This window comes from Diceros bicornis, chromosome 12 (genome assembly GCF_020826845.1).
Source record: "Diceros bicornis minor isolate mBicDic1 chromosome 12, mDicBic1.mat.cur, whole genome shotgun sequence".
Classification (NCBI taxonomy): Eukaryota; Metazoa; Chordata; class Mammalia; order Perissodactyla; family Rhinocerotidae; genus Diceros; species Diceros bicornis.
This window is the reverse complement of record NC_080751.1, coordinates 2,670,035-2,683,742: the sequence shown is the minus strand read 5'-3', so window position 1 is coordinate 2,683,742 and position 13,708 is coordinate 2,670,035. Positions and strand designations below refer to the sequence as shown.

General features: G+C 42.5%; 1 protein-coding gene across 4 annotated transcripts in view; it reads right to left on the bottom strand.

The window, feature by feature from the left end:
* EIF2AK3 (eukaryotic translation initiation factor 2 alpha kinase 3) overlaps positions 1-10,843 on the bottom strand; it is a 78,063-nt gene extending 67,220 nt beyond the window's left edge. For 3 of the 4 annotated variants that reach the window (XM_058550724.1, XM_058550725.1, XM_058550726.1), the window contains exon 1: positions 10,310-10,843. In XM_058550724.1, the coding sequence (XP_058406707.1) occupies positions 10,310-10,605 (296 nt within the window). In that variant the 5' untranslated portion in view covers positions 10,606-10,843. The remainder of the gene's footprint in view (positions 1-10,309) is intronic. The other variant, XM_058550723.1, reaches the window with a different exon arrangement.
* Positions 10,844-13,708: the final 2,865 nt, after the last annotated feature.

Genomic DNA, 13,708 nt, shown 5'->3' with positions numbered 1-13,708 from the left:
AGCACCTGACTGGCTACTTCTCCTGTCCTCCACGGAACACGGCTCTTCATGCAGCTCCCAGGACACCATACTCTCCCGATTTTTTTTTCTTAGTTCTATGCTACCCTTTCTCAGTTTCATTTTCTGGTTCTTCCTCATCTCTCCTATCTCTTAAAATATTCTTTATCTATGTACGTGTACTTTTTTGGGTGGTCTCATCCAATCTCATAGCTTAAAATACCATCTATATGCTGGCAACTCCCAAATTTATTTCTCTGGTTCCAAGCCTCTCCACTGAACTCTGGACTTACATATCTAACTGCCCACCAGATTCAGACTGTCTAACAGGCTTCTCAAAGTTCACACGTCCAAAATCAATACCCCTGGACTGACCCTCCCAACTCCTTCAACACATTATGCATGATTTTCCCTCAGGGCCTTTGCAGCTACTGTTCTTTCTGCCTGGAACATACATCCCTGGACAGGCTCTCAACAAATATGAAATGAATTTGAATTTGAATGAAAGAATGTATTGTATAGTTGTTCTGGGAATTCACGGGTATATTTGTCTGCTTCAAAGACCATGCAAATTCCAAGCACATATAATTAGGCTCCTGGTTAGGATTATGAAATATAACTTATCTTTTCTATGTCACTTGAAGTATAATGTACAAATTCAAAGTAAAGCCACAAGTTGACCAAGACAAAACAGTTCAAGTAAACTCATTTGACACCTTTCAAAGAACTTGTTTATCAAATGAATAAATAAAATTGTTAATTTAGTTCCCAAATTATACACTAATTCTCATTTTGAATTTTTCAAATGGTAACTCTTAGTCTAATTTGTGAAAATAAAGATTTCTGCCACACCATGAACTCTATTAGTTTTAGATAACAAACAAAGAAGGGAATAACTCAATTCCCCTCCCCACACATTATCCTGCTTTTTAAAGAGTTTCTAATAGATTTTCTAAAGAAATCTTTTGAGAGTTGGGGGAGAAGAAGGATACTTTGAATAAGAAAATTATTTTAGGGCCAGTCCAGTGGCCTAGTGGTTAAGTTCAGTGCACTCCACTTCAGCAGCCCGGATTCAGTTCCCAGGCGCAGACCTACACCACTCTGTTAGCAGCCATGCTGTGCTGGTGGCCCACATACGGAAAAATACAGGAAGATAGGCACAGATGTTAGCTCAGGGCGAATTTTCCTCAGCAAAAAAAAAAAAAAAATGTTATAATGAAGGGTATAAAAAATTCATAACTCAGATGTGCCAATTTACAAATAAAAGCAATAGAATCCAATTAAGTTAGAGATCGAGGGCTCAGAGCCAAGTTAACTCTTTCCTAGTCCCATTGTAGAAATGTCTAGTTTTTCTGTTCAATAACTATCAACTACATATAAATGGTTGAATGAAAAAAAAACTCTAATTGAAACAAAACAGTATAAGCAAAGAATGTTAACCCATGAAAAATTATAGAGACCATTAGAACACTTCAGACACTATTTTTAAAAATTCAGAACCAACATTGTTCACTTATCACCATAGGCATTCTACTTATAATAAAAAAAAGCCATAATTTTTCTGAATACGTAGCTATTTGTGCTAGAGAGATATACAGAGAAGAATGATAAAATTCTAGCTCTCATTTTCAAAACAAACAAAAATCCAATAATAAAATATGCATATGTGTCTTACGTGTATATAAGAACACATTTTAATAAGTCATTTGAGTTTAACATCTAACTATTCTTTCACTGAAAACCTATCAGATGGAGTGCATTTAACTGAGTCAAAGATTCTGCTTTTCAAAACAAACAAGATATTTTCAGACTATGAACTATTACATTTAAAATATGTGTAAATGTGAGCAATAATTAAAAGAAATACAAACATGTGGGCAGAAACAATTAAGTACATCACTCTCTTAACAACTATTGATACTTAATGTAATCTGGTTCTTAGATTTGAGTGGGGTACCCTTAATTATTTTAACCCCTCTTAATGAGAATAACAGAAAATCCCTTTAACAAATTCTGTCAGGTGTCAAAAAAAGAAATCCTTCATCCTCTTGTCTGCTACAAGCTAGCTGTAATATTCACTATGGGGTCCTCCCCAAGCATGTCTCTGGAAGGGAGGTACCCCTTCTGCTGAGGCTAGAATTGAGCAGCACTATCAAGGCCAAAAAGATATGCGAGGATTTAGACTATCATACCTAATCAAAGTCTAAGAGAGAGATGCTCAGCAACATACTATCGAGGGAGAAAGTATCAAATAGACAGATGCTGCTGTGAAGCAAAGTCCTCAGGCTGAATGCTGGGATAATCACAGGGCAGCAATAAGATATGGCGTGTAGAACAAACATCAATTAGAGATGAAAAATGAACCCCCCTCCCAAAATAGGGAGAATGTAAGGCAATCATTTATCTCCCTATGATCCACTCGCCTTATTTAGAGATTTCTATGAACAAGATGAAAAACGCTTAACTTATTCAAGAACTGAAGCGACTGCAGAGGCAGCATTTCCAGTGGAAAGAACCGGAGCTTTGAAGTCAGACCTGAGTGCACATTCCCATGGCTCTGTCTTATCCTCCTCATGGCCTCATTCAACTTGTTTTTCATAAGTAAAAGTAGGGCTACTTCGCCTAGCTCAGCATAACTCAAATTTGCCTGACCATAAAAATAATCTGGAGTGCTTGTTAAAAACCAGTAAAGGTTCACAGCTCCCATCCCCACAGGGAGCTTGGGAGAGTGTAGCTTACCAAGTACCTCAGGCGAGTCTCACGATAAGGCTAGTTTGGCAAACACTGAGTTACCTCAAAGGCCTATTTCTTTAGAGTAAAAAAAATAATGTATTACCTGGATGAAGAAGGCCTATTGATCAACTCTGTCAGCAAACTCTTTTCAAACTTCTATCTCTCACTTACCCAGTGCTTTAGGTTACAAAGGCATTTGCTTGGACGACTCAACAGCAAGCACACTCTTCTCCCTCCCATAACGCGACTCTTCGAAGCTACTCTCAAGCAAGGTCTTCAGTGACCTCCTCCTAATGGCCAGATCCATTCTCCTAATCAGGCTTGTCCCTGCAGCAGCAAGGACACTAAACAGTGGCTGGCTTCTCTTTCTGGACATTCTTCTTTCTCTAGCTTCTACAGGACCAGTCTCTCCACGCCCCTGGTCTCCCTCCATCCTCGCTTATCATTCTTATAGCTCTCAATCTCTAACAAGCAGGCCATGGAGTTCTAGCTGTAGCCAAGGTCCACAGCTTCAACTCTATATGTAATATGACAGCTCCCAAACCTATGAGTATTTACAGTTCGTCTCTCTCCCAGCTCTAGTTCTGCATTTTCAGCAGGGCACACTTGTCATTGCTGCAACACATTGAGAAAATTTAACTTCTCTCCCACATCTTTCTCCATCCACCCTGTCACTTAACATTTAAATCTGACATCAACTTCTCTCCCACGCTCTACATTTGGACAACAGTCAGGTATTCTTGACTCTATTTCTGAAGCTTCTTTGAAATCTTTTCTTCTTCATTACCACTGCCCTTGGCCTAGAACAGATTCTCATCTCTCATCAGAACACCTTCAAAAGCTTTTCTGACATATTTTCCTGCCTCACACCTCTTTCCCCTCTGCTCTTTTAACAGTTTTGTTTCTGCAATAGAGATCTGATAAACTTCTAAAGCTCCCCGTGCCCAGTGAATAAAGGCCACACTGCTTGATATGGCACATAAAGCCATACATGATCTGACATAATCCCTACCCCACTCACACACACACAAGTTTCTAACCTTCTCGACAAAGTTCCCTTGTTAATTTATTTTTTGTCTCACATCTTAAACGATTTCATTTGCCCAATAAATATCATTTCTAATGAATTCCTCCATCTTTAGAAGAAATATTTAAGTACCAATCAAAATATTCAAGATTTCTGGAGAGAAATAGCTACAATTACTATATTAAGTTTGATATAATTCTAGTTCAAAGCCAAGAAAATTAACTTTTTAATCAGCCCTCTCCTCACTGAATGTCCAATTTCCATTACGTTATTTTAAAATACTGACAATCTCATGGATCCCCATTTTTACCTTTGCAGATCCTGCCTTGGGAACCACTGCTCTGTGCCCTTGCTCACATCATCCCTGCTGCCTAGATGGTCCTTGACACTTCACATTCAAGGACTCACTCACTTGACACTTCTATTCTCTTCACTCCCATACTACTCTTATGTCATTTATTATCCAGTCTAAGTATAGTTAATTCTTTAACACAAGTATCTCCCTGTCAGAGTTGGGACTAAAGGATAAGCCCAGTGGTCCATTTATCTATCCTCAGCACCTAACAGTGCCTAGCCCCTAATAAAATGCAATAGACGTTTGAGGAATGAATAAATCTTGGTAGGGAAGACACTATTATCCACATAAAACAATAACAAAAAAGAGGCTGAGAAAGATGTGAAAAGATGTGACTTGTCTAACGCCATGCACCAAATACGAGGTTTTGGACAGAAGAGTGAATTTAGATTTTCTAACTCTAATTCTATTATTCTGTTAACTGTATGTTTGCATAAGTGGCAACTACCACATTACTATAACGTGCAGCTTTTATTCCTTCCAGAAATCTCATCAAGATGCCATTTATCCTGTTATTGCTCTGATTATGCCCCCAACTGAGCAGAAATGACTGAGCATTATGCCACAATGAACATGCAATTTTAAAAAATTGTTTGCTCTGACTTAAGTCACCCAAAATACCTATTTACACTTAAGTTTATCAGAGTCTGCTAAGTAGAGGCTATGTTCTTTCACACAATAACTTTAAAGGAGCCTTAGTGCCTGTAGAAATTTCCCATGTGAAAGAGAAGCAGGTGACAGGAGAACATTATCTTGATTGAACAGTTTCTATTATTAACAACTGTTTATTTTAAAATTACACATTTCCTGTCTTGGGGGGTAAAAACTCCACAAAGTTAAAAATGTGATTTGGTTAAATCGCCTTTTTTGTTGTAGCCAAGAATCCTCAACCTAAATATATGTCCCCACTCACGGAAGCATATGTTCATATTGAAAACCAAGCTAGTACTAATTGGACTTTACTTCTTAGTCCTCACCTACTAGGTAAATCTTCAGATCAAACTTCCTTTATTTAAACATATGACGAGACTAGCCATGCCCCACATCAAAACAAATATATTGTCAAAAATTGCCAACTATATTTTATAACTTTGACACATCAGCTGGACCTTAAAGAAATAAAATCTAAGTTTCTAGTGTTATAGACAACATGAGAGTGACAGATATCCGTTTCCTATAAGATTACAACATTTTTGGAAGCACTTTTTCTACTTTAGTCTATGAAACATTTTTTAAGCAAAATGGTTATTTACAAATAGAACTCAGTGAAAAAAATAACATTAATATCCCCCCTCACATTTAGTTCTGTAACCTACAAGTTCTCCTCTTTGTATTTTAAAACATTTTGTAACAAAAACATACAAGCAGCTCTTCTCTTACAAAAAAGGAAAAAAACAGATGGAGTTCCCAAGCAGTATTCAGGGAATGAAGCGCCACGTTGAAGCTACAGCTCACAGCAGCTGATAAAAACAGGTCCTCTTTCGCAAAATGCTTAGGAGTATAAAGGCTGCTGAGTTCAAATAAAGAACAGGATGTCTTCAACCCTGTCCTATAGCATACCTAGAGTCCAGGTGTTAATTAAGCTAAAAAGACAATTGTAGACAGGAAGGATAGTCCCTTACTCTCCTAAAGAATGTTTAGTGGGGCCAGCCCAGTGGTGTAGCAGTTAAGTGCACGTGCTCCGCTGCTGGCGGCCTGGGTTCGGATCCCGGGTGCGCACCGACGCACCGCTTGTCAGGCCATGCTGTAGCGGCATCCCACATTAAGTGGAGGAAGATGGGCACAGATGTTAGCCCAGGGCCAGTCTTCCTCAGCAAAAAGAGGAGGACTGGCATGGATGTTAGCTCAGGGCTGATCTTCCTCACACACACAAAAAAGAATGTTTAGTTTGGTTTACAACTTGCCTTGAAAGTTATGCGTAAATTCTTCTTTAATGTGATTTTTAGTCAACTTTAAAAATGTGGGGTCAGAAAAGCGAGCAGTGTTAGGACCGGATGACTCAATTCCCTTTGAACACTGTATTCTGAGATTCTATCATTCAATGGTCATATTAAAAAAAAAAAAGCATGATTATGAATCTGAAAATCTGAAGAAGACCAGATTTCTGGACCACTGATTCACATCAGATCAGTTTATGAAAGGAGAGGAGAGAAATAAAGAGGAATTAAATCATCTTACATTTGCAAAGTATTTCCATGTTATCTCATTAAATCCAAAAAGTTCAGTTTAGAGATGCACAAATTGAAGAAGCACCATAGATTAATGTAAAATTTAGTAACACCTGTTACAGGGGAATTAGAGGCAGAGGAAAAAGAAACAAATACTTTACAAATCAGCGTGATTGTTAAGGTAAAACTAGTTCTTTACAGCTTCTGAGGTTGTTAAATGTCCTCAATATGAAGATGCCCATCCCATCACAAGAACCCCATGTAACGCTTTGTAATTTGCTATTTGTGTTGGAATCAGAAACTGGTAACTTATAAACGCCAACGTGCATAAAACCTAACAGTGAGAGATGTCAACTTTCTGCCCAACTTTCTGACCATCCCATTTAAATTTCAATTAAATGTAACGTTTAACAGAAGAAGCACTGACAAGACTGCTATCAAAAAAAACAAGGTTATTTTAGCTACTTTTTAAAGGAAAAAAATACTCATTTACATGCTTGAGATGCAGAGTAAGCATTTACAATGAAGCCAATGAAAATGCCATCAGGAGAAAAAAAACGAATTAGCAAGTCTCATACTGCTTCTTGGGCATCAAAAGACAACATGCAAAAATCAAGATCTTAATTCCCCACCTCCTTTTTAGAAGTTTTGTAAGCATCATAGCTCTTCACAGCTGTTTGTAATAAACGCTTGGTTAATTCAAATCTGCTCCCCTAATCCTCCTCCTATAAACAAACAGGATATTGGTCTATTATTATGGAACTGATATTCTCTGGGTTTTTACTTTTTTTTAAGAGCACTTAGAAAAAAGTTTTATAAACTTTGCATATTTATCTCTTGTTGACTCTATCAATTTACTTACCCACAATTTCTCAAACTTTCCACATTATCTTAAGCTACCAGACAGACCCCTAAACCCAGGCCTATCTCTTCCTAGCCACTTCTCATTGCCAAAGATCACTTATTCTCTGCCAGGCAAAATTCCTCTATTTTCACTCTTCTTGTTTCTCAGAAAGAAGCGGTCCTCCTGTTTGCCAAGTAGATCCTAACTACTTCACCTCCTCCTTTATTCCTTTGTTTTTCAACCTGTCTATATAGTCTCCCTCCTCTGACTGTATAAATAAGATCAGAGGTCCCTGGTCCTAAAACTTGCCTCCTATAGGGTTTAGAAGTGAGGGAAGGAGGAGATGGGGCTGAAAAGGATGAATCCTTAACCTCTTGCAATTTGAGTACTCTTTACTGCTTTACTTAAATTCTTTTAAGTGTGCTCATCAACAAATCCCTCATTCTTCTCAGTCCCCACCCTACACCTCCAACCTAGCCAGCTGGATTTCCATCTCCTTTGCTGGCTCACCTATAAAATATAAGGTATTTCCTGAGGTTTTATCATGAGCCTCCTCTTTCTCCCAGCGTCAACAACTTTGGTCACTCACTGCTAACTCCCTACCAAACGTCTCCCTCTGGATGTCGTCCCTGCACCTCCAAGTCACCATGTCCAACCCAAACCCCTTACCTTTTCTTCCCCGCTCCCCCAAATCTCTCAATTTTCCCACACGTGCTCTCACCTTCTGTCCACCCAGTCTCAATCTTTGGATGGGGTTGCCAAGGGAGGAGGGAATCAACCCATTTACCAGGAACCAAGATTCTGCCTCAAACCCCCGCCACCCCCGTTCTATATCCACTTAACAGTAAACCTCTCATCTGATCTGCTACACTCGCCATGTGGTATCCTGACCTCAAGTTTTCAGTACACAGTAGAGAAATATTCCTCAAGCACAAAGTGTGTTGAGGCCTGGCATTTGAGATACCCTACATTTGAGATAGTCTACATAACGCTTCATAAATGAAATGTGCGTGTGAATCACATGGTGATCTTGTCAAAACGCAGACACTCATTCAGTGGGTCTGGGTGGTGCCTCACTCTGGATTTCTTTTTTCTTTTTTCTTTTTGTGTGAGGAAGATTAGCCCTGAGTTAACATCCATTGCCAATCCTCCTCTTTTTGCTGAGGAAGACTGGCCCTGGGCTAACATTGGTGCCCATCTTCCTCCATTTCATATGAGACGCCGCCACAACATGGCTTGACAAGCAGTGCCTCGGTCCACGCCTGGGATCCGGACCTGCAAACCCGGGGCCACAGAAGTGGAGCGCGCGAACTTAACCTCTCCGCCACCAGGCCGGCCCTGATTCTGGATTTCTAACATGCTCCCAGGTGATGATGATACTACTAGTATAAGGCTATCTATACACAATATGGCCCCAACCTATTTTTCTATCTTCATCTACTCCTCCCTGCCCAGCACACATGTATGTAGGTCTGTATCTCTCTCCTACACATAGGTCACACACACACACAGATGTATACAAACAAAATGTTCCCTAAACATACTTTCCAGCTTCTGTGCCTCTTGCTGTTTCCTAAGTCCAAGTGTCTACCCATTGCAATTCTGCCCACTTTTCAGGAACCAACTCATTCTGCTACAGCCTTTTCTTATCTTCTCACCTACCTCACCCCCATACCCCACCCACTAAACACCACAAAATCCTTGGGACACTGACATCACTTAATTTGCACCACTTCTGCTCTGCAATGTCATTACGGATTTCCTCATTTAACCCTCCCTGCTAGACTGCACACTCCTCCTGGAGGGCAGGGGCTATCTGCCTAACCTCTGTAACCCCAGGGCATCTTGGGGGCCTTTGTAAGTGCCAATAAGTACTTGCTGCAGTGGATTTGTATTCTAAGAAAAATGAAACATCTTGCTCTGCTTCACATAACTTACTTTGAGCAGGTGCTTCTGAAGTTTCTTTAAGATAAACAAAAACACTTTCCAGGAAAGTTAATTCATTACCAAAGCCTATGAAAATTTTGTCAAATATTTGCTACTTAAAAAAAAAAGTCTACATATAAACATTCAAGTGGTGCCTAGAGAATATTAGTACTTATTCATTCTATTTATAGTAGTTTCTAGGTATATAAATCAAGGTCCTGATAGTTAACTGAGAATTAAACCTAATTTGTTATGATCCAGTAACTACTACATTATAAGCTTACAATACTTGCTAATTCAGATTCTAACTCTCCCTGGTTTAATTTACCTAATGTTCCTTTTATCATTCCATTTGTTAAATGGGGCATCACTTTCTCCAAGGGTGTGCTAAGATTAGCTATCTGCAAAATATTGTACCATTAAAATGCCTTACATTTGCGTCCAGACTTTGAAAAGTGCTTTTAAACATGTATCTTGAAGTAACATTTTTAAGGAGCATAAGCAACTCAACCAAGACAACCCTAAATTAAGTATTTATATGGTAAATCCTGTAAACATCAAAAAACTGCCAAAATTCAAGAACCTACCCATAGCTCTTAAACTTCAGTGTGTTCAAGAATTGTCTGGAGTGCTCGTTAAACTTGAAGATTCCAGGTTCTTACCCAGAGAAAGTCTGATTCAGTAAATCTGGGGTGGGGCCTAGAAAACTGTACAGTTAACCAGCATCCCCAGATGATTTTGATGCAGATGTTCCGCAGATCTCAATTAGAGAAATACTGACCTCAACCCTGGTCCGTGGGCACTACAGGGTTGTATTTAAAGGAAATATAGACATCTCTCTGTAGAGTCCTTTCCCCAAACAGCAGTCACACCAGCACAGACATGGGGTGATTGAGGAAAGAAAAAAAAAGGAGAGCTGAAAAGCTCCTTGGGGTATGAATAAAGCCTGAAAACAATGAAAGAGGGAAAGTGACGTTTCTTTCCAACGTCTGCGCTCCATTCTCCGAGCATCCCATACACCTTGGAGGATGCTGCTCTCGCCCTCCAGCGAGGATCCGGCGCCCGGGAGCGGACCGAGGCCTGTCGCTGGCCCGGGGGATGGGAAGGCAGCCCCGCGCTGCCCCAGGTCACCAGCTGTGCTCCGCCGGCGAGAGGCCACAGCCCAGGGGGGACCCCGGCCACCCATCCTCGCGGCGCGCGCGCGTCAAGTAATCGCCTCCCCGGGTCCGCTGTCCGGGCGCTCAGCCCGCGCCCCTCACCTGCCGCGCCGCCGCAGCTCGGTCACGTCTTCGGGTTCTGGCTCCTGCGCCTCCGGCTCGCCTGTGGCCGCCGGCAACGCCTCGGCGTCCTCCACCGTCACCTCTGCCGCAGTCACGGACCCCGCCGCCGGCACCCGCGCGGCAGAGGTGGGAGCGGCCGCGGCCCCCAGTCCAAACGCCGCCTCCGCCGTTCGCACGGGGAGGTGGGGAGCGCGCCCCGCGGCCACCGTCCCCGCCACGAGCCCCAGCAGCAGCAGCGCCCGCGCGAGCGGCCCCGGGCGGGTGGCGCGCTCCATCAGCGGCCCGCCCCGCGCGCGGGCATGGAGGTGCAGCCGCCGGCGCCCGCCTCTCCCGACGCTCGGAGCCCCCGACTAGGGCGAGGACGCGCTAGGGACCTCGCCGCCGCCCCAATGCCTGGACAGCTAGCCGCGCTCCCCTGGCCACGTCTTAGCCCGGCCTCTGCCACCGCCACCTGAGTGACAGCCTCCCTCAGACATCGCCCATTGAGCAAACTTTCCGCGCGTCTCCTCTCCGATTGGCTGCGTCCACCGCCACTCCGGGAACCCAGACTGGTCCTGTTGGAGAAAGTGGGCTTTCCCGGGTTGTCAACATCATCCCTGCCAATCAAATCGTATTGTCGTCTCCCAAGGTCCAGCCCTCTTCCGGACGCGGTTACCAATGATAAACGCCCCTCCCTGCAGCCTTCTTACCTGATTGGTGGGCTCCGCAGTTCCCGGAATACCTTTCCCCGGAGCAGATTGGCTATTGCGGTGGTTGAGCCCGCCCCTCAAAGCGAGGCGCTAGAGAAGACTTGAAGATCATTGGTGGAAGCGGATGTCCCTTAAAGATCTGAGATAACTTCTTCTTGATTGGTTGGAAGCGGCACTTACTACGTGGCCGATTCTGACTGTGGAGAGGAGGGTCCCAAGTGAAAGAGTGGGAGGCGAGTCCGTGGTGGCGGGGAAGCTGCCGACCTTAAAGGAGCTGCCGCTGTGGCTCCTCTAAAGCCTGGTCTCTTTGGAAAAGCAAAAGCGAAGCAGGAAAAATAAGTGACCGCACAAGACATGTGGTCGCTAGAAGTGGAAGGGCGGGTTCAGGAGAGAATGCCGTTTGTGGCCGCGACGGTGCTGAAAAGAACACTGTCAGAGATGCCAGAGACCTACAGATGATCCAGTCTACCCGACACGCCCCCTTCCTCGTTATGAAGGGGAAGGAGCCCAGGCCCAGTGCACTTACGTAATTTGTCTAAAGTCACGTAGCCAGTTATTTACAAAACCATGAGTTTAATCCAAGCCTTCTGACCTTGGTCTGGCATGCATTGTACCTCACTGTTGGGCTTTACTGAAGGAAAAGATAAAACTGCAAAAGGCCCAACTGGAGAAGATTCGAATGTTCAGCTAAGGCACTGGAACTTTTCGTACCGCAATTAACGACACCCTGAAGATTTGTGAGCAGTTGAGTGAAATGATAAGAGTTGTGGTTTAGCAAGTCACATCCGGCAGCGGTGATACAAAGAACGGCATCAAAGATGAGGAGACTAGTGGGGAGGCTATAGCGGGGAGGCTATTGCCCCATCAATACTCTATGGAGATTGTTAAGAAATATTGGCATACAAACATGCTGTAATTTCTTCTGTCCCAAAGCAAAGCAAACAAAAATCTCCACTTCCCCCTCCCCGTCCCACCACGTTTCCTTGTTCCTCAGTGCAGCACAACTCTACAGTGTTCTAAACTTGTCTTCAATTCCTCTTCTCTCCTCAAACACACTGCAGCCAGGGTTTCATGCCCACAACTCCACCAAAACTGCTCTTGCTGAGGCCACCTTTGCTAAATTCAAAGGACAGTTCTCAGTCTTCATCTTATCAACTATATTTAACCCAGTAGCTCAGTCTTTCCTGTGTAAAACACTTCACTGAGTTTCCTGCTTCTGCATAGGCAGGGGCACAATCCTCATTAGGGCCTCATTTTAACTTAATCACCTCTTTAAAAGCCTTGTCTCCAAACACAGCTACATTCTGAGGTAGGGGGTAGGGACTTCAACATATGAATTGAGGGAGACACAATTTAGCCCATAACACCCAAATACTCACAAGATTTGTTCACCAGCTCCCTCCAAGGCTCTGTCACCTTCCCAGTGAAGCTTCTCCTGACCGCCCTTTTAAAACTTGAAACCTACCCCCCACCTCATTTCCGAAACTCCTCCACTGCCTTATTTCTCTCCTTAGACCCGAAGTCCTATAATTTATGTATTTGTTTTCTTTATTGCCTGTCTCCCTCCACTCCTATATAAGTTCTATGAGGATTTGCTCATTGATATATTCCAAGAACCTAAAACAGTGCAAAGTGTTTAGTAAGCATTTAATAAATATTTGTTGAATGAATGAACGAATTCATTCAACAGGATGGAAGGGAAAGAGACAAATGGAAAGGAAGAGGTTGTATTGCTGTAGATAGAAGGGAATGATTAATGAAGCAAGATCCCAGAATACCTGGAGGAAACGGGGGCATGCCTTCCATGTACAAAGTAGAGATTAGGAAGTAAGTTATTTGGAAGAGCTCAAACTAGCTGATCATTACTTGCTCAACAAAACAGGAGATAAGATCTCCTGCCTGTGAGGGATTTAATAGATAGTATGAGGAAGGTGTCAGAAAATTAACATGAGATGAAAAATGATTGTTGACTACTTGTAATGACCCATTTGAAATTAGCTAGTGTATATATTTTAGTGAACCTAGTCTTCATGGTTTTGTCACTTTTTCAAAAAATGATCATGGCATGAACAATAATCTGAGCTAATACATTAGGAATCTGCTTGCCATCTGTAAATGATGTGGAAGATTTGTTCATTCATTTATTCATTACCATTCAGGGAATACCCATGGGAATAAAGGTGTGAGCAAAACAGGCACGGTCCCTGCCCTTGTGAAACTTAACATCTATCTAGTTAGGGAGACAGGCAGTACTATAATAATTACACATATATTTATATTATAAAAACAAAGACAAGTACTATGATGAAAAAGGCATAGGCAGAAAAGCACAGTGGTAGAAAATGCCAGTAAGGAAAGTCAAAGTTTATACTCAGGAAAAATACATGCAAATATTTTCATTTTGGAAAAAGAAGAAAAGTCCTGAGTCATGGTCAGCTGACTGGGAAAATAACTTGAAGGAGGGAGAAGAGAGTCTGCAAGTTTTAGAACAGCATGAAGAGTCATGGTGACTGCGCAGAACTCTGGAATCTGAGTCTGAGGGCCTCCCTGAAGTGGAAGAAAAGTTGGGCCCAGCCATGATAGCTGATCAATGAGTCCGAGCCAGGAAAAGAAGCTGGTGCTTAGGTGCATGAGCCAGGGCTGCCCAAAACAAGGGAGATTCTAAAACCAAGCATAGTCCAGATGGCCA